Source organism: Corvus hawaiiensis, chromosome 5 (assembly GCF_020740725.1).
Source record: "Corvus hawaiiensis isolate bCorHaw1 chromosome 5, bCorHaw1.pri.cur, whole genome shotgun sequence".
Taxonomy (NCBI): Eukaryota; Metazoa; Chordata; class Aves; order Passeriformes; family Corvidae; genus Corvus; species Corvus hawaiiensis.
The window spans coordinates 9,764,836-9,785,190 of NC_063217.1; the positions used below are offsets into that span (position 1 = coordinate 9,764,836).

The 20,355-nt window shown below is 37.8% G+C and overlaps 1 protein-coding gene across 2 annotated transcripts in view; it reads left to right on the top strand.

The window, feature by feature from the left end:
- Positions 1-55: 55 nt before the first annotated feature.
- The window catches only part of GRK4 (G protein-coupled receptor kinase 4), a 46,082-nt gene continuing 25,782 nt past the window's right edge, over positions 56-20,355 (top strand). Inside the window, exons 1-7 of one of the 2 annotated variants that reach the window (XM_048303785.1) lie at positions 56-327; positions 10,689-10,775; positions 11,427-11,539; positions 15,969-16,046; positions 17,107-17,207; positions 18,557-18,649; positions 20,006-20,069. In XM_048303785.1, the coding sequence (XP_048159742.1) occupies positions 276-327; positions 10,689-10,775; positions 11,427-11,539; positions 15,969-16,046; positions 17,107-17,207; positions 18,557-18,649; positions 20,006-20,069 (588 nt within the window). In that variant the 5' untranslated portion in view covers positions 56-275. The remainder of the gene's footprint in view (positions 328-10,688; positions 10,776-11,426; positions 11,540-15,968; positions 16,047-17,106; positions 17,208-18,556; positions 18,650-20,005; positions 20,070-20,355) is intronic. The other variant, XM_048303784.1, reaches the window with a different exon arrangement.

Here is a 20,355-nt window from a genome sequence, read left to right on the forward strand (position 1 = left end):
CGGCGCAGGGGCGGTGCTGCCTGAGGCGGGCGGAGGAGCCATGGCCGGGGCGGGCGGGCGCTGCCCGCTACCCGTCTCCGCCCTCGGGGAGGGGGAGCGCGGTGCCGCGGCGAGCAGCGGGTGATGGGGAAGAGGCGAGCACAGTGCTGAGGTCCTCCGGGGCCGGATGAGCCGAGGCTTGGCGCCGCGGCGGTGGCGGGGCTGGAGGAGGGGGCGAAGGAGGCTGTAGGGGCGGCCCCCTCTCCGGCTGCCCTGAGAGGAAGGAGCCCCCGACCATGGAAATCGAGAACATCGTGGCCAACACGGTGCTGCTGAAAGCCCGGGAGGGTGAGAGCTGCGGGGCGAGGCGAAGAGGGAGGAGAAGCGGGAGGACGAGGCGGGGCGGGCTGAGGACGTATGTTGGGGAGGAAAAGGGTCTGAGGTGAGGGGGAAAGGGGCCCGCGAGGAGGGGGAGAGGAAGTGATGGAGGAGGAGAAGCTGGGAGGGAGGAGAGGCTGCTGGGCAGGGGGTCCGGGCGGGGCGGGGACCCCTCGGGGTGGCGGCAGGAGCCCTCCCGGGGCGGGTAGTGAGTCCCGGGCAGTGCCCCGAGGCACCTGCCCTGCTCCCCCGGCGGGATCTGTTTGGAGTTACTGGCTTGTGGCTTTCTTCTGAAAAAAACACCCCTTCCTCCTTCCTTCTTGATTCTAATAGTGTTTTTACCGGATGTTTTAAAAAGGTCGTTAATCTGTGGTTCTCAGTTTGTTTATAAATATATATGCATATGGATATAAAGGATAAAGTGACATAAATCTTCTCTGGAAAAACCTTGCACTCCATCTTGCTGAAATTCCTGCCTGAGAAAAACGTAGCTGTTGAATGAGACCTGTACTTTGCAGTCGAATATTTTGTATTATCCTGATACAAAAATGTGCTATTTTCCATTGGATTGACACTTACAGTTTGACTCCCTAGAACACCTTGAGTTGAAGATTCCTCCCCTCAACTAACAAACGCTTTGGGCAAATAATTAGTTTTAGTATAGCACGTGGTTGCTGTTTAAAAAATCCATCCTGAACTAAGATTGTCCTACTGCTTTTTCGTGTATATAACTGTCCATTAAATGGCCACTTGAAAGTCTCCCCAGATTACCAGTGTACTTTGTGCAGAGTATGTTTTTCAACTATGAAATGTGCATATTCTTTTGGATTGGATCCTACTTGTCTTAATTGTGTTGAGAAGTCCCATTAGTTAAGCTGGAGCTGTTTAAAGTGAGTAAGAACAGCAGAATCTGCCTCTGTATGTTTTGCAAGTTCCTCCAACTCTAAATGGGTTTGGCACTTACGCCATATGTGTATCCAGTTAAATTTGCCTTAAGCAGCAAGAGAGGAAAATCAGCTTTTTGACTTTGAAGTGGGGTTTAAAAAACAGAACAGTGATCACAATTTTGGGCCATTTTCCAACCTTAGCTGAAGAGACCACCTCAATCTAGAGGACATGTTTTGGCTGGTTTCACTGACGGTAACATGTCTGTGGTGGTGCTGCCTGTATTTGGAATTTGCATTGGAGTGATCTGAGAAATGAAGGGAAAGTGGAATCTGGCTCAAAACTTTACTGTGCCCAAACCCTCACCACAAAGAGCGGAGTGGTAATCTGCAGAGGCTTTTAAGTGGCTGCTTAATGTCAGGCTGCCTCTTTAGTTAAGGTTTCGCTATGTTTAAAATAAATTATAGTGGTAGAACTGACCAAACAAGATATTTTAATGAACTAAATGAAAGTCTGAGAGCAGCTGATGTGAAGATCAGTTCTACCTGATGTGAAACTTATAAAAGTAATGGTAATAATCTGTTACTTTCCTTGTACCTTCAATTGGCCTGGGCTCTGTTATGTAAGCATGCACAAAAAATGTGAATTCTGTCTTTGAAACTCTAGAACTCCATTAATCAATTGGTAGAAGGTCTTTTACCTTTTCAGGTCTCAATCCCTGTGCATGGGGTACTTTTTATGTCACATTTTTCAAAACACTCCTTGAAATGAAAGTATTTTCTGTCTGTTGCGTGCTCTGGCTGGTCTGGGGATGTCTGGTTTACTCCATCTGTCAAGACCATTCCATAAAATCCCTGTCCCAGCTCTATTCTTGTGTGCCTGATAGACTGCAAGGCAATTTGCAATGTTAGTGTGTGAGATAGATGTTTTACTGAAATGTATTCTTTGCTAAAAGGGCCTCACAGCTGGGACAGAAGAGCAGACTTTCAAATTACTTTCCTTCCCACATTTCTATTATCTCACTGTATAGTGTATGGAGAGGTGCATGGAAAAGTCCAGAATTAGTGTTTGTTGTGGAAGAAAGTAAAATCCAAAGCTAATATACAATAGCAGCTGCACTTATTTTCATGCACAGGCTTGAGCCACATCAGTAATCCTTCTCCTCAGTGTGGGTAAGAGGTGTTCATCTGGATAAATATATCAGTTGTAACAGCAAATAAAATAACATGTAAACTACTGTGCTCTTGTTTTTTGTTTGCCGTGCATGTCAGAAGAAATCAGTGAGGTTTAATTACGGCTTACATGGGTTAGTCTCAGTCTAACTTGAGACTCTTTTTTGATGAAGATGAGAGTAGTAAGAGGTTGTACCTTTGAATACATCTTACAAAGTCTTTTAACCCCAGAGATATGTCATTTTCATTTTGCAAATGTAGAAACTGAATAAAAGATGTTGTGTACCTGTCCACTTATGGTGAAAGACCATGGCAGATGCCTAATGAGAATTCAGAAATCCCCAGTAAAAAACACCAAATCTTACCTGAGCATATAAACCAGACTTAAGAATCAAAATCATGATCCCAGATTTGTACACATAATTTTCTTCTAATTTTAGGTACTCTAATAGTTCTGCATGTGAGTGTTGTTAGGATATGAATATCATTTGGATTTTACATTTGTAGGTGTGCAGAATCAGCACAGCTTGAACAGCCAGGTTCATGTCTACCGTTTAAATATGGTTTGATGTGTAGAAGGTAAATTTGATCTATGTTATTAGAGAGTGAGGAACTCAGGTAAAATGAGTATTTTCCTGCTACTTTCTTCTCCTATTCAATAAAAATAAAGTGCTGTTGCTGTCTGTTTCTAGACTACTTACCTTCTACCTTCTCACTAAGAGTCTTACTGTTGATTCATTTCATTAGAGGCGTGAATCTTCTAATTCAATTTGTATGAGGATAACATCTGTTTATAGGAGTTTACTAATTCCATTTTTCAGGTCATATGAAACCCCAGCTTCCCCCCCGCCTCAAAACTTTAAATTTTGTCTGTAAGAGGATGTTCGTAGCTTTTAATAAAACACTATTTTAATAGAAGCTTGTCTCTTTTCATTAAAGACTTGAAATGTCTCTAGCAACTTCTGCTAGAGACAGTGTTCTACAACACTTCTTTATGTGAAGAAGGGAAACCGTCAGGATTCCTTATCTTCTTTTAAATCAATTTGGTAAATAATCAAGTCCCAGTTCTTTGCACATGTGGGTGTTAGTGATAACATAATATATGATTCTTGAATGTACCTACAACTAGAAGATGATATGATGACACAAAGTACCCTTTGGTACATCATGGGTGAAAGATTTAGGAGTCAGGAGCTATACTGGAAGTTTTTCTTTCCTTGTCCAGTTTGTCAGTTGACCTGCTTGTGCTGAAAGCTGACGTGTCCATGGAGGGATCTGCCTTCAGATGAAAACTGCAGTTCAGCTGCAGTGCAAGGTGTTTTGGGATTCCCTGTCCCAGCTCCCTGGGTTAAGTGGTCCTCTGTGTCAATCCAGCTCTTCCCTCTTGTGCGTATATCAGTTTTTGGGAGAAACCTGTATGTGGGAAAGAAAAAGGGAAAACTTCCTTTTAAGGTGAACCCAGTAGTGGAACAAGCACAAGTGACTCAGTAGAAAAACAAGAGATTATAAAGCAAACTCAAAGTTGATCTTACGAGTGCTGAAGTGCAGGAACTGAGATACAAAACCAGGTAAGTGTTAAGTGATAGTGATATATGAACTGAGACTGCAAGCTTTCACACCAGCTATTCCGTGTTCTCCTTACTCACATCTTTATGTGTAAAAGAGTAGTGTATATATATGTGGAGAAGTATGTTTTCTAGTTGTGTACAAGAGCAGAGGAATTAACACATTCATTTTTTTCCCAGCAGAAGAATATTTGAAATTAGTATCTCTTGAAGGATATTGAAGAATTTGTCCCATAAATGGAGAGAAATAATAAATATAAACAGGGTTATTCTGGGAAAAAAACAAAAAGAAAGTTCCCTCACTCCCAATTTTTATTTTATATTCACTTTTCTCTTTATATCTTCTGCTTTTATTTCAGTCACTCCCAGTAAATCCTTTGAATATATGCAAGCCCCAAATTCATTTCAGCATCCCACACATAGTCTGTGATGTTGGGAAGGAAAGAAATTAATCCCTGTATGTTTTAAACTGCTTAGGAGCCTTTCTTTTTTCATTGCCTTAAGTAATAGTCTCAAAAAAATGCACCCACAGGGTAGAGACATTGTTCCTTTGAAGTCAGTGGCAGTTTATTCCACGTGAGGATCCACGCCAAGAGTACATTTTAAACATACCTGGCCCATTTGCATCCACTTTAAAATTCATTTGTACTGCTATGGCAGGAGCAGTTTGGGAGTGAGAATTGTGTCTGCTGTTATGCATAGAATATCCTCTGTGTCATGATTGATTTTGGCTAAATTAAGGTCATGCCTCAAGCAAATTTCCCGCCAGCTCTTGGCTGTATGGTTCTAGCCTGTGGTTGGAGAATGGTTGAGGTAGTTTCCAGCTGGATCCATGAACCAATCTAGGGTGTGTGGGGTTTTGAGGTGTTTTTTTTCCTTATGTTGCTGTGTGTTTTGGGTTTGGGGTTTTCTTCCCAAAGTTAGTTTTCAGATGGATCAGTAAGCTCCTGCAGATTTGATAATTGATGGGTGCTGTCCAAGGATAGATTTAGAAGGAAGGAACCTGTCAGTAGCAGAATGTGGTCACAGTTTGGCTTAAGTGAATCCTGCAAGATACTTGTTTCAGTATCGAAATTGTTGTAATGAAATACTCTTCACAGAAAATAAGCAGTCCACTCAAGTAGTGATTTTTATCTGTCTAGGCTTGAAAGCAATTGGAATAATTCTGTAAGCAAAATAAATCCCACTTTTGCTTGCAGTATAAGGTAATAATTCAGTATAGTGTTGATGATACAAGGAAGGTATTCTATTTTGTGTGTGTTTGTAACTAGGAAGATAATTCTGTAGAGATTGCTCAGATCACTCTAATTTGTTGAACTGAACTAAATTCTTTAATTATTTCAGGGGTATGGACAAGGGGGAAAGCAAGGGACAGTCATACCCAGAAAGTCTACCAGCAGCAGATATGCATTTTAACATGAGAGTGCCGAGAGTTTTTGTAGTTGCTTTTAATTGTTATCAGTTCTTCCCTCATTTACCTCCTATGTTCTATTGCACTCTTATTGCATTGTGCTTTAAATTGCTGTAAACTCATTGTGGCAGGAAACATGTCTTCCTGTGTTTGTACAGAATTATGCACAATGTCTGCCTTTTTGTCCTTTATTTAATGAACTGTAAGAAGAATGCATGTGGGCATGTTGGAATCTTAAATAATTACATTTACTAAATAAACACAACAGGAGAGGTCTAGTTATTGATACACGCTGGTGCTTTGCTTATTTCAAATGTGGCTATTACAATAGAGGTTTCACAATCAGCTTAAAGGAATTTTATTTCTTTAATATCTGTTGCACTCTTGGTGTACTAGCATGATAAAAAAATCCTTGTTTGTTGAGTTGACTGTAAAATTGCAATGTTCCTGGTGTTTTTTTCCCTTAGTAAGCCCCGTTCCTTGATTTGTTATAGACATCTCAAAATGAAAGGTATGCACAGGTGTTACATTGTTTGACTGTGAGAATACATTAATAAATTTTGGTTCAGATCAGTTACATTTACTTCAGTTGATACAAGCTTTCTATTCCACACCTAATTGGTGGAGTGCAGAGGCTGTGCAGCGTGTGTGCACTGGCATTCCTACATGTGCACATGATCACTGGAGCTGGATAGAGAGCCCATGTGAAGAACCAGTTGTTCGAGTGCTTATAGCTGTGGGAACAATAAATGATTGTGCACATAAACAAACGGCACAAATGTTCACGTAGAGAGCTGGGCTTTTAACTGCTTGCAGTGTTACTGTCTTGACAGTCAGATGAGCGAGAGCACTCGAGTATTACCTTGCTGAAGTCCAACTCCGTGTACTTGAATCCAGGAATGTGAGGACTATTATCTTATAAATGCCATAACAATCTGTAATCTATAGATATTTTTTGTTTATTTATTATACTACTTACATTTTTGCTTCTGTTTGCGTTCAGAAGTACCTTGGCCTTTGTAATGTTGGTGAGTTAGGTGCTAACCTTGTGCTGAAACCTGAATTTTCAGCCAGGTGATTCTTGTAAGTTTACTGAGAACTGGCCAGATTGTATTTATCATATGTCTGCAGAAAAAAAAAATCTTTCTCCATAGAAAAGCATCGCCACTCTGTTTAATGTAGTTGTTAAGCTGTGGCCAGGCGTGTTTTTGAAGGAACAGAGATCAGAAAATATATCTGACCTGCTGAAAGGAGAAGGTTGTGGTGACCCCCCAAACCTTATGAGCTGTCTCTAGAATTGAAAGCATGACAGCCTTCCTCAAGTGATGGTATGTGTGAGCTTGTCTTCTAATCTGAGCTTGGTGCTATTCCAGTGTTATGGTCTGATCTGAGAAGCTGAGGTATTAATTCTGCACTGTTTTGTGTCTTCAAGGTGGATCTTGCCCAGTAAGGGCATAAAATCAAAATTTGTTACCCAATGGACAGTGTTTATAAACGTCTGTATAGCATAAGGCCGTAGTTAAATGGAATGTTTTGATTTTTTTTTTTTTGTGAATTTTTGTGATTTTTTTTATTGTGAGTGGTTTGAAGGAAAATGTGTCTGAAACTAGGGGAACATTTGAATTCATGTGAGTTTTAAATCTATTAGGAAACTTGCCTGCAATGGCCTCTGCTATGGGAAAGACATTTTTTAAGGCAGTGTATGTACCCGGCTTATTTTCATGGGTCTCAGTGTAGATGATGTAGAGCTCCTGCATCAATTGTTTTGCATTTTTCTTTGAACCAATTGATTTGATTTATACACTAAAGGCGTGCTGTAGGTTGTCATCTTGTTGCAGTCTTAGGCTTTCAGAGCTTATCTGGGTGTGGTCTAGCATGAATTTCTCAGCTGGTATCGGACAATCTGGTTTGTGGAATCAGTTTTGCAAGAATGAAGTTGTAGCAATCGTGCACCCGAGTGCTATAGAGCTGTGTGATTCTCAGCCTCTCAGTGCTTCTCAGCCTCAGACACACGGTGCTTGCCCTGTACAGGGAGAGCTGAAGCACAGATGTCCCCAAAAAACTCCATGCCAGAATCTCAGTGTCAGTGTAGTAGCCAGTAAAATAGGATTCTGCATGACAGAATACAAATTTTTTGTCTCAAGGAAAATGGTCTTAATAATAGTCGGTGAACATTGTGCTCACTGAAATGAGAGTCAGTCTGCAGATCAGGTCTGCAAGGAAAATCTCTGTGGCTTTGAGAAGTGCATCTGAGGATTTGAAACATATTCTTATTTCTTGACATAGGTTGCAGCTACAGCAGTTTCTTTTTTTGCAACTAGTTGTGGTTTTACTGATGAATAAGCCAACTACATTGCCTTACATACATTTTTCAAATATTTCTCTGAAGTTTAAAAAAAAAGTTGAAATGAAACATCTAAACATTTTGCCCATACCATATTCTAGTGCAGTGATCTAACTGAATTTAGTACGTATCTTTTTAAGAAGCAAAAATGGGAAAAGAGTTCAATGTTGAAATTGTAACTCTAAGAAGTAACTTGGGGAGGAGGAAAAGGTAAGCTTCTTGTGTACCTGAAAATGTAATTCAAGTTTCTCTTCACTGTAATGGTATATTGCTGCATCCACCCTTTTCTTTGTACAAGATGAGTTGCTTCAAGCTGGACATTGCTCTTAGCAGTGATTCCATGTGAAAGAGGCAAAAGCGGTAATTCATCTGCGCCACAGAGGTCAACCAGAAAGCACCTTAACCTGATGGCTTTTTGGCTGTTCTGTTGGAAAGTGAGCTGTTGGTCCTTCTGGAAGAATTTTAACTGAAGTGTTTTAGAATGAGATCCAGAATAGAAGCTCTGAAATCAATATTAAGACACTTTCAAACCACAACTGTTATAATTTGGTTTGATACTTCTTTTAAACTGCCTCAGAAATGGAAAAGGGTTTTGCAATTAGGGAATAATGTGACAAACAAATTGGCCTCCTGCCTTAACTTTTACCAGAAGTGGCTCTTTACATTACTGGGACCTACAGACTTTTTCAGTGCATTTGCTGTAAATACAAGAACATTCAGTTCAGAGAAAAATGAGAGCATGTTGATTTAGCTGATACGGCTAAGCACTTGATTCTTGTGTATCATTAATAAATTATATGTAGCCTTTATTGACTTCTGTAGGATGGTGAATTCAGTTGCATTCTAATATGTGGTCTTTTTTTGTAAAATGAAGTTCATAATGGTCACATTGTAAGTAACTGGCCAAATATTTGGGCAAATACAGCACTTTTTGTGTTGAACTTGAAGTATGATGCACCAGTGAACCTCTCCTTTTTTTTTGGGTTGGGATGGGTTGGGTTTTTTCCTTGACAGTGCTTCAGAAGATGGTATTCTTGATATATATCACAGTTCATTTTACATTTTCCAGACAGCATTGTGATATGAATTTGGGTTCGCTTTATCATTCTTGATCAGTACTGATTGTATAGTGTCATGCACAATTGAGTCTGGACAGTTTCTAACAGAAGAAATGTAACTTCTGTGGACCTTGCAGCTTAGTTTATTTTTCAGTTGCATGGCTGAAACTGACACTTCTATACATTGTTTTTCATGATGACATAATCTATACCCAGGCATTGTTATTCAATGTATGTGTATAGGCTATCTATGTTAATATCCCTTGATATTCTTTGTGTTCAGTTTCTCTTAGAAAGGCTGTATGCTTTGTGTCATTTGATTTTCTTCAAATATATATTCAACTTCTTTTTAAGATCAAAAATATTTTGTTAAAATAGTCAAAATAGAGTTAAAATAGTGTTTTAATGATGCTGGTAATTACAGCCTCGTTCTTAGTTCTGGTACTGCTTGAAATATGGGGTGGGAAGTAGATTCCATATTTTGTATTATAAAACTTTTTGGAAGGCAAATGACCTGCAAAGTGATTATTAGAAAATGAAGTGCGGATTAAGTTTGGGTTTTTTTAGAGAGTAGGTGTCAGTTCAAATAATGCCCACAACCCAGTGTTTATAGGTGTTTTATTCCTGACTTTTTTACCTTTCTAGGGATACTAGATTTGAGAATGTTTTGTTGCAGCAGCACAGTAAGTTGTCAATAAATTTGATATGAACCAAGGCACACTAAGCTGCGACTGATCTAACTGCATTGGTGCAATGGTTCAAGAAGCTGTATGTTTGAGTAAAGAGGGGCTTTTTAAAATACATATTTTCTTATCTGAAGATGGTAGTTCCTTTCACCCTAACGATTTAATTTTGAAAGAGTTTGGTACCCTTTGCTGCTTAGTTTCTATTCAGGTTACATGGGTAACTCCCTTCCTTTTTGTCCCATTGTGGTTAGCAGCATGTACTGCTTTGGTACGGTTAGAAAGCTTCTGTGCAGATTTGCTACTGCTCTCTCATGTGGAAATGCATCTGATCATATTGCTTAGTAAAATCTTTTAAAATACTTTGCAGCACTAAGTTACTCTTTCACAGAAATATTTTGGGTCTGAAAGTGTGTATATGTTCCTGTGTCTACCTTTGCTTTTTTGATAAGCATGAATGTCTTCTGTAAATGAAATTGGCCAAGGTAGTGTGCTGAAAGTCCAATATAACATAGAAAATGTAGCACAGATATATTTTTTTAGAAACTGAGAAAAATACTGTGGTAGTTTTTTAAAATCAATACTAATTCAATACTAGTGCTGTGAAATCTGAAGCACTGGAAATATCTAAGTTTTACAACAGCTAAGTTCTTCCCGTTATCCTTGTATGGTCTAGAATAAATGGTGTGTATTTGAGCTATGCCCTCTCATTTATTAGTGGGGTCTACTCTTACTACTATTACTGCCCTTAAAGAGAGAATATTTAAGTACAACTTTATTATTCAAAAATGTGTTTAAGAACTTTGGTCTTGGTATTTTGTGACTCAACTTTATTTTCTTCCATTCTTTACCATGGTTGAGAGATAATTCTCAAAATTCTTTAGGTTCTGTCTTCGATGTAACAGTTTTGTTTGTGATTTTCAAAATACTAGATATTTGCCTTTTCTCTGCAGAGATACTCTGCATATGCAGCCAAAATGTGAAATATTTGAGTTGGAAAAGACTTTACATGAAACATGAAAAAAATGCTTGCAAGTTCTTTTATATCACATTTGTTATTGGTTTAGATGTCCTTGTAGATGGATTTCTTTCTAGGCATGAAAAGTAGTCTGACACATCTGTGTACATCTGACCTAATTTTATTCTGTTAAGGTTATGTTCAATTTTATTCTGACATAGTATTTTGTTTTACATTATTCATATTTTCTTCTAGGCAAGCGGAGTGGACGTAGTAAAAAATGGAGAGAGATGCTGAAGTTGCCCCCTGTCAGTCACTGTGAGGGTATTCGGTGCTCTATCGGTGAGTGGCCTGTAGAATAAATGCTCTGTCTGACTCTTTTGAGAGAAAAGGGTAAGAGTTTGGTGCTGTTAATGGAAAGGATTGTGTCTTGCTTCTAAATGCTAAAAAAAAAAAAAAAAAGCTATTAAACTTTTAATATGATGGAGAATTTATGAGAAGATAAAAGCTGTATCACAGCTCCTTGTTTGTTAAAGGAAACTGTTCCTAAAGAATAGATTTACAAAACCTTGAATTAGAAAAAGTAATCATGTTATAAATTGATGGTAATATATTTTACCCTTTTCCTTAATGTCTTGTAATAGTTTTTTTAACCTTTTCTGTTATTATCTTGTATTCCCTCTTTCCAAACAATTTTGTTTGCTTTGGTATTGCTGTTTCACAGTATGGTTGTTTTCTGCACCCTAACCTAAATGAAACTCAAGCGTATAATTCAATGTGTTTTTAGTAAATGGGATAGTCTATAGAACACAGATGTGACTGAAGAGTGTTTCACTATTCTTTGGGATCATTGCATATTTATGGTATCTTTGATAAATATGTTCATGTAAAATCTTTTCTTTTTAATAATGTTTTTCTGACCTTAAACGGGAGTAATGACCATCCTATTACAAAAATAAAAATAAATAAAGATATTTATATTTTTTTTCCCAGAAAGAGACTATAACCAGCTTTGTGACAAACAACCAATAGGAAGACTTCTCTTCAGACAGTTCTGTGATTCCAGACCAGATTTGAAAAGATGCATTGAATTTCTGGATGCAGTGGTAAGCAGTGAGAAATGGGCGGTGGCTATCAGAAGGCAGTTGCTTATATTTTCTTGTATGTAAATATTTGATTTTTGTCCTGGTTTTGGCTGGGATAACTTTCTTCATTATAGATCATTTTGTGTTATATTTGGGGTTTTAGACTGAAACAATGTTGATAACAAAGACGTTTTAGTTCTTGCTGAACAGTGATTACACAGTGTCAAAGCCTTTGTGTTTCTTATGCTGTCCTAGAAGTGAGGAGGCTGATGGTGCACAAGAAGTTGGGAGTGGACACAGCCAGGACAGCTGAGCCCAAGGAATATCCCATACCATACTGTGCTGTGCTCAGCAATAAAAGCTGGGGGAAAGAAGGAGGAAGGGCGGAAGTTAGAATTTTCCAGCTAGCTGTTATGCATGAGAATGAAGCCCTGCTTTCCTGGAAATGGCCAAATATCTCCCTACCAATGGGAAGAAATGAATTAATTTCTTACTATGCTTTGCTTTTACCTGCATCTTTGCTTTATCAAACTGTCTTTATTTCAAGCTGCAAGATTTCTCACTTCTCGCCTTCTGGTTATTAGTGGGGGAAAGTGAGTGAGCGCCTGTGTGGGGTTTAGCTGCCTACTGGGGTTAGCACACAACCATTTTATTAATTTTCTCGACACACCTCAGTTTCCTAATGCTGCGTACTTGAAAACATATTGTGTTCTACTCTGTGCCAGCTGTAAAACTGTAACTTCTGATGGGTGTCAAAAAATTGTCTCTGTTACTTAAAGGAAGATGTTTAATGTTTGCTATAAAGTCTCTGCCATCTTGTTATGGTCAGAGCTACAGAAATGGGCATGATGGGAAAGACAGAAACAATTTTAGAAAGATGTGCTGCTTGGCTTCTAGAGCCTGAAAGGATGTCTGTGTTATGAATATTGCTTGCTATACTCAGACTTCAAAATGTTATAAACAGACTTAAAAATGTTGCAACTTGCATGGAAAGCCCTAGGCTACACAGCATGTGCTAATTAAAAACAATACAATGGAGATGGAAATTTAGAGAGCCATCTATGGAAGGAGAAAAACCAGATTTTTAGAGACTAAGGGAAAAAGTCTTGCTATATTTACATCTTGATATCTAATGCTGAAGAACAAGGGGAGGAAGGAAGTGGGCCCACAGCTATATTTTGTAAAAAATCCTCAGTGCAAAACCCTGTTGGGGAGGGGGAAAGTAATGAGAAGATTAGGCAGGCACAAAACAGCCCTTAAAAGGAGAGAATAATAGCTCAGAGCTTTTGATTCTTTGTCCCTCACAGTTAATCCAAGAGCAATTAGATACAGTCTTAAACTGAGATTGCTGTTGAAAGAACAGGTTTTCTCATTCCAGCCATTTTTGTTCTTACATTCAGAGAACAAATGACCAAAGAACACAGAAGCAGGGTAGTGCTGCTGCTTGCATGCATCCCAAACTATGATACTGGAATGCAAGATGGCTCTGAAAGAGGCAGGGTGTAAGGAAGTACATGGGATTATTGCTGTGCCCCCCATTTCACTGTATCTTCCTTCCCCTGTGGGAGTGAAAACTGAGGCACTAGATCAGCTAAAAAGGAATTTGAGTGTCAAATAAGTGGAATTGTTTATATTTGTCAATGAGTCTGTGTGCAACTGGGCTTACTTCCCAGGTGTGTTTCATTTTTGTGACTCCCAGGAGCTGTTCTAGCACCAAATTCCAGTGATTAGTTTGACATTTGGAGACTGAACAGATTGAATGGAAATCCAGAATAGTGTTTCATTTTTGTGACTCCCAGGAGCTGTTCTAGCACCAAATTCCAGTGATTAGTTTGACATTTGGAGACTGAACAGATTGAATGGAAATCCAGAATAGTGGAGCTTTCATTCCTGAAATGAATATAAACCAGAGTCCTTAATGAGTACAATGCACTGACAACTGTGGATGTGTTACAACTCCTGCACACATTTTAATCCTTAAAAACTCAGATAAGGAGTAGCAGAATCTTTGATGGGATGAAAGAGAATGAATCTTAGGCATGACTGTAAGGCAGGTGTCTTTGCTCTACAGATGTCATTTTTCAGGTAAAACTGTCTCTAAGAAGTAACTGTTTTTCACTAACTGAAAAATTTGAATTGTTTTGAAATATGCAACCTATAATGTCTGGATTGCAACACTTCTGAGAATTAACAAAGACTGGCATAGCTGAGGTAATCTGATGTAAGGGATGGTTTCACAATTTACTTTTTTAAAAATTTGTTGTTTAACTTCCATTTGAAAAATCAGGGTGAGGAATTATGCTTGGGAATCGCTGAAACAAAATAACCTTTATTTGGTGACTCGTGATCTGAAACTGGCATGCTCTGTTGATGTGAGATAAAGGATATGAGATAAAATTCCTACTATCTCTTATAGATGGTTCCTGAGTTAGCCTGATTTCCTCTTGTCGACTGGACTTCAGCAAGCTTGTTCAAGTTCTTTTGGGGGTTGAGGGGTTTTTTTTTGTATTCTTGGGAAGGCAATACAGGAAGAAAAAGCTGAGGTTGTGGGGTTTTTGTAGTGTTTTGCCAAGTTTAGCTTTTTAAAATGTTAAAGAAATTTTGGACTTAATCTTTTGGAAAAAAAAATTGCAAAAATGAAATGTCATAGCCTGAAAATCCTTGCATCTTAGTTAATAGAGTTTTCTGACTCTTTTACATGAAGCAATGTGATTTCAGCAGTGTGATTATTTCAGGAGTCCAAGATCAAGGTAGTACAATACTACGTTGTCTACCTGTACTGAATGCTGAATCTGGTAAGCTCCAGTTTTTGGGAAGGTGTGACCTAAAAGTCTGGAGTCAGCTTGGCTTTACTGATTAAAAAAGAAGAGTTGTGAAATGATTGAATATAAGTGGCAGAAGTTAAAGTGAGGAATTAGAGTTATCCAGTCTAGTGACTCATTTCACTAGCTTGGGACAAGGTTACTCACATAGGGAAAGGAATGGGTGACAGCTCAACTTCCCTGTAAGTAACAGAATTATTTGGAAAGGCCATCTCTCAAACTTCCTTTTAAATTGCACTATCCACTTAAGTCAGTATGCCTAACTATTTGTATGAAATTAGTGTTAAAGGTACTAAGTGCGCTGCTGAACTTCAGGTTGATGAACTTTTTTGACCTGCTCAGGTTGATTCTGCTCTTGTGGAAGACTTCCTTACCATTAGACTTTTTGTCGTGAAATTGAACTAGCAAAAATGATGGCTTGCATTTGGATTGATGGATTTGAGTACTGTGCTGAAGTAGGTGATACCATAATGTCTCAGCAGAAAAAGATGTTGATGACTTAGTAGTGAGTCAGTGTGGATGAGTTGTGATTAATTGTAGAACTGGAAATCAGGGCTTCTGTTATTTCCAGTATTGTATGTGTGTTTGATTCTTGAACTGTCATTTTTTAGTGTTCTAGTTTTCTTTATAAAGGTAAATAACTTCTGATTAGATCAATTACGTGGAATTTCCAACGAGATTCCTATATGCCCAACTGTTGTTTTGTTTGATACAGTCCTCCATTCTGGAAGTCTGCCATGTATTCTTTGTTCCTGAGTGCATGCATTTACATTCTGAAATATGAAATAAGCTTTGATTGAGTTGGCCCAGCTCACGAACCTAATACATGTTGCTGTTTGAGATTGCTCTTTTGTAATTCATCTTCCCTCAGATTTTGTGTTGTCTTTAAATGTTGTAACTTCTGATGTCTGCTTCTAGATTATTCCTTAAAATTATGAATAGTAAGGAGTCTTTGGAGTTTTTCAATAGTAGTATCTGTGTGATGATTTGTTGGTTGTGGGTTTTTTTCTGTAAGTAGCTACTTCTGGAGCTCTGTTCAGCTGCCAGTTGTTTATCTGAAAAATGCACTGTATTGCACAATTCTTTTTTTCTACATCTCAGTATCAGATGTTACTAAGTCAAAAACTTAAAAAATTTGTATCTACTCAGTTTTATTTTTTCAAAGAATGATGTAGGGTTTGGTTTAGAGCTCATTTATAAGCTTGTAGAAAGTAGTTTTATCCTGGTGTTACCCAAGACTGTAACAAAAGAATAATACACGAAGGGAAAAAATTACAGTGAAGAAAAAGCTGATTATTGCACTCTAAATTGTTTTACATCTGGGTCATTCTGTCCTACAATACTACACAAATACTATTTCATTGTGATTGATCTAGTATAACCTCTAGGATGCTGTTTCTGTAATTGCATTTAGATCAATTTCTAGGTTTTGTATGTTTTCCAAAGATTAAATTCCATATGCTTTGTTTTTTTCCCTAGGACTGTTCCTCATACATGTTTCACTATATAGCCTTCTGTTCCTTTTATATTAGGAGTATTGTGTTATTCATGATAAAATTTACCTATCATCATGTAAAAGATGCCAAGTGGCTCTGAACATAATATAATTTTCAATTCCATTCCCCTAGGCAGAATATGAGGTATCTTCAGATGAAAAGCGCATAGACTGTGGCCTCAAAGTTTTAGAGACGTACTTCACTAATGGGGTAAATATATTGTGAAATATTTTCTCAAGCACTTTGTAAGTGTCAGATAAATAGAGAGATCTCAGTGGTTGCATTGTTTTTAGTAAATTGATTTCCAAACTTCATTAATCCCATTGTTTTCTTTGCTGAGAGGTGTGCTGCCTTCTAAAATTCTGCTCAATCAATTTGAGCAGAAAACTTGACTGATTTCTGCTTTTATAACTACTACAATTACAATTTATTTTCCATTTAACACCTAGAAGAAAACTTAAATTAACTCAGAGTTTTGTAGTCTGAAGAAGTCTGAAGTCTTTTAGACTCCTGTGTGGCCTTGGTTAGTTTGCTGTAAATTTTCAGAATTGCTTCAGGTTTTAAAAAGGGAAATGCTGTTTTCTTCTGAAGCATTCTGTTACTTCTGGTTTTTCATGGTAATCATTAATAGCTGAGTTTTTGCATTTATCAAGAGTCTGGTTTTTTTTTTTTTTTGTATGCAGTGGAAGCTTTTCTGTGGGTATATAATTAGCTGTTTGCTCTTTATGAATAGATGCTCCTTCTGCTTCTCTTGTTTTGGTCATCTTATGCAAAAGGTCTTGAAGATGCCTTAAAAGTAGATAGAATATAAATTTGCCACATCTTTTTGAGAATTTCTTTGGGGCTGCCATAAGTCATGTACATTTTTTTTCAAAAAACCCCAGATTTCTTTGGTCTGGTTTGAAACAGTTTCCCAGCCTGTCTTTGTGTTTCTTTCTCCTTCTTTCCATCCTGCCAAGCCAAATAGGTGACTTGCTTTTTTGGTGGTAGGCTTATGGAAAGAAAAAGAAATTTGACTTATTGCCAAGATTATTTCCCCAGATACTGGAATAGTAAACAACTGTAATAACTTCCAATGCATTGTTCTGTAACAGGAAATAAATAAAAATTTTGCTTAAATATGACTTTCTTGATTTTCTCTTTAGTCAAACTGTTCCTTTCCTTTTCCAATATTAAAAAATTTAATTTCACCTTGAATACAAAACTTTTAGTTTAGCTATTGATTTACATGCTTTCAGTGTTGCTTTCCTTTCTTTTTTATTATGTTAAGTCTGCAGCACATTTGCCAGAAATACCTCAGGAAACAGTAAATGAATGTAAAGCAAGACTGGAAAAGAACCCTTCTAAGGATCTTTTTATGGACTGTACTAGGTAAGTTAAAAATGCTTAGTGCTAAATTTGAGAATTACAAGAGAAAATTGTGTTTCTAAGAAAAGAGAAAGATGAAGTTGTTATTCCCAGAAGTATTTAGTCCCTGAAATGAGCATAAGTAAGAAACTTGGAACAGATTTATTAAAGGACTAGATTTCCTTCAGATGGGATTTAGATGTTTCACTTTTGCAGAGCTTTTTCTTTAATGCTACTTTTGCATAAAATCACACTGTTATCTACTACCAAGAATTCTATAAGTTAAATAGTATTTCTCTTTATTGTATTCTTACTTTTTTGAGTGACTTCTCTTCCATGGTGAAGGTACTCAGAGAAATACGAAGTTACAAGTTGAAGCTTGAAAGGTTTCTGAACAATATTACACTGTTTAAGATTCTTGAAAACAGGTTTAACTGAGGCCAGCACTTATGTTCCCATTAAGATGGCTGATTAGAGGATCACTTGTGATAATTAACACAAAACGATGCAACTTGGTTTTGTTCTGCAGTCACAAAGTGATATTTCATGCAGTAGTAGCAGGGGAGGCTTTTCTTGGAGGGATGGTACATGTTTATGAGTGTTACATGTCTTTCTAAAGCCTTTATGTTTCTAATATTTCTGGTTCTTCAAGGCGTGCTTCATCATGTCTGAAGGATGACTACAGGTTTTGTCACTGCTTGGGTCATCTCCCTGGCAACAGCTATAAGCATGCTTCGTAACAACCTGAGATTATAAGATTGAAAGGGCTGTGTGAGAACACCTAGTAAAACATGTCTCAAATGGAGTGTCTCATGTAGGTCATTCCCTTTCCTCTGTCCAGTAAATACCTGAATGCAGTTTGATTGACTTGTTTCCCTCCCCACCTCCATCTTAGTGTGTTTCATTTAAGGGAATGATAAGGTACTTGGTGTTCAAGGTTTGGATATGGCATTTAGTACTTCAATTTCAAATCCTAGAATAAAACTTTATTTACCAGTCTCTAAAGAATGTGTGAAACCTTGTAGATACTTTCAGAGGTCATATTTGCAGGGTCATACATGCGTAAAATATCTGCTGAGAGGCTGATGTTTAGTGGGTTTAAAGACAGTAAAAATGCAGAGGTCAAAGTGTCTAGTTCCTATAAGTAGCAGCAGTTTGGCCTTCATAACTGTTTTGACAGGAACAGTTTTCTATGACAGGCACTCTGTGAGACATTCAGGTTGAAACCATTGTAGAGCACAGTGGCAATGTTTTTCTGCCTACAGCTTTGTCGGTATGTTTAAATACATGTCGGTAGATTGATAGCACCTCCTGCTTCGTCAGCCTTTTTCACAATAAGATGGATTTTATTTTTCTGTTTATTTTCCTGCTAGAATTGTCCATGAATACCTAAGCAAAAGACCTTTTGAAGTTTACCAGGAGAGTGTGTACTTTTCCCGTTTCTTACAGTGGAAATGGCTGGAAAAGTAAGTTTATTTATAATGTTTGTGTTATAATTTAGTTTTGCTTTGTGGCAAATTTTGATTTTTATGCTAGAAATGCTGTACAGCTGAATGAGACTGCCTGTCTAAGAAATTATGATCTGAAAGACAAGATGGATTGATGTTGATGGGACAGGAAGAGAACCAATACTCCAATGGAACTATTTGCCTGGTAGTCTTTAAGTGGTAAATCTTAAGTCTATAAGTAGTATTAGGTAAATGCAAATTCAGAAATGTTTGGCTGTCGAGTGTGCAGTAGAATACCAATCTTTCTTGGGAATGCTATCATCCTTTTGTTTCAAACTTGGTCTAATTAGTGGTTAATAAGCAGATTAATCTAGTATTATAACCCACTGGGTGATTGGATAACTAATAAGTTTTTTAGGGTGGTACAGATACAGATCTAGTAATTACAAGATAGCAAGATTTACATATATATATATATATATATCTCAGAATCTAGTTTGGACTTTCAAATCAATACTGACTGTCCAGGCTCTTTCAGAAGGCTGAAATTGTTACAAGTTGATTCAAATTCAGCCCCCTTGGGTATTGCGATCACATATTCAAACATTAAGGTGCTTGAGCACTGATTTTGTTGTAAATTCCAATTATCCAATGTCTTTATTTTACTGAATTGGTAGCAAAAGCCAGTAAGAAAACTAGGGAAGTTACTCAAATTCTCTACTAAATGTACCTCCATGTGTTGTCCTGAGAACAAAGCTGCATTAACAGTGAATGTTCATTTAAAGCAAAACCCTCTAACTTGTAATAGCCCTGCTCTGACACATTTAGGAGAGTTTTAGCATAGAGTGGTCAACAACTCTACTGCCTCCAGTTATCTGTTCCTCTTCCTCTACATCAATACCTTAACAATTTGGCTGTTGAAGTGCTGTTGCATACCACAACTCCTTCTTTTGTGAAAAAACAAAGTGAAATCAGAAATGGTCTACCTTTTAAATGTGGCATTGTAAGCATGATCCCACTGAAATGCAGTCTGCATGTCAGCGTGTCAGTTAAGGGAGGCAACAGGAGGTGATAAATTGACTGTGATGAGAACACAAGAGGCTCTAACTGTAGACAGCAAAGGGCCGAATTGACCAGCTTTTCTTCCTGCTATTGGGAGTGCCTGGTGACCACATGAGGGAGCCCACGTTGCTAAGCAGAGCACCACTCATTTGAAATTCAGCTTATTATAGTACTTCTACATGAGGTTAAGGCAACATTTGTTCAGAAATATGTTGGAACAGAAAGGAGAAAATAAAGACAGACCTTGGGGTGGGGAGGGATTACTAGCATTTGTAATTCCTGTCTCAGTAATTGTTTCTTTCTGTTAATCAGGCAGCCAGTAACCAAACACACATTTAGGCATTACCGAGTACTAGGCAAAGGTGGATTTGGAGAGGTGAGTACAGAAGTATCTTTTTGCCAGGCAGTTCTTAAGGAAAAAAAAAGTGGAGAGGCTGTTTAACTCTTGTCTCCATCAATCTATGTTTGACACATCACCTGGCAAACTGTTGTTGATACAAACAGTTTTAATGTGTTAGTTTAAGCATTTTAGGTCATGCACAAAGCTGCAGAGAACTTGTAATGACTGACAACAGTTGCTTCTATTTAGAAATTTCGTTTGGAAATGAGAATTTAGTTTCAGTTTGCTAATTATGTAGAATATTAGTGAACCTAAAATAAAA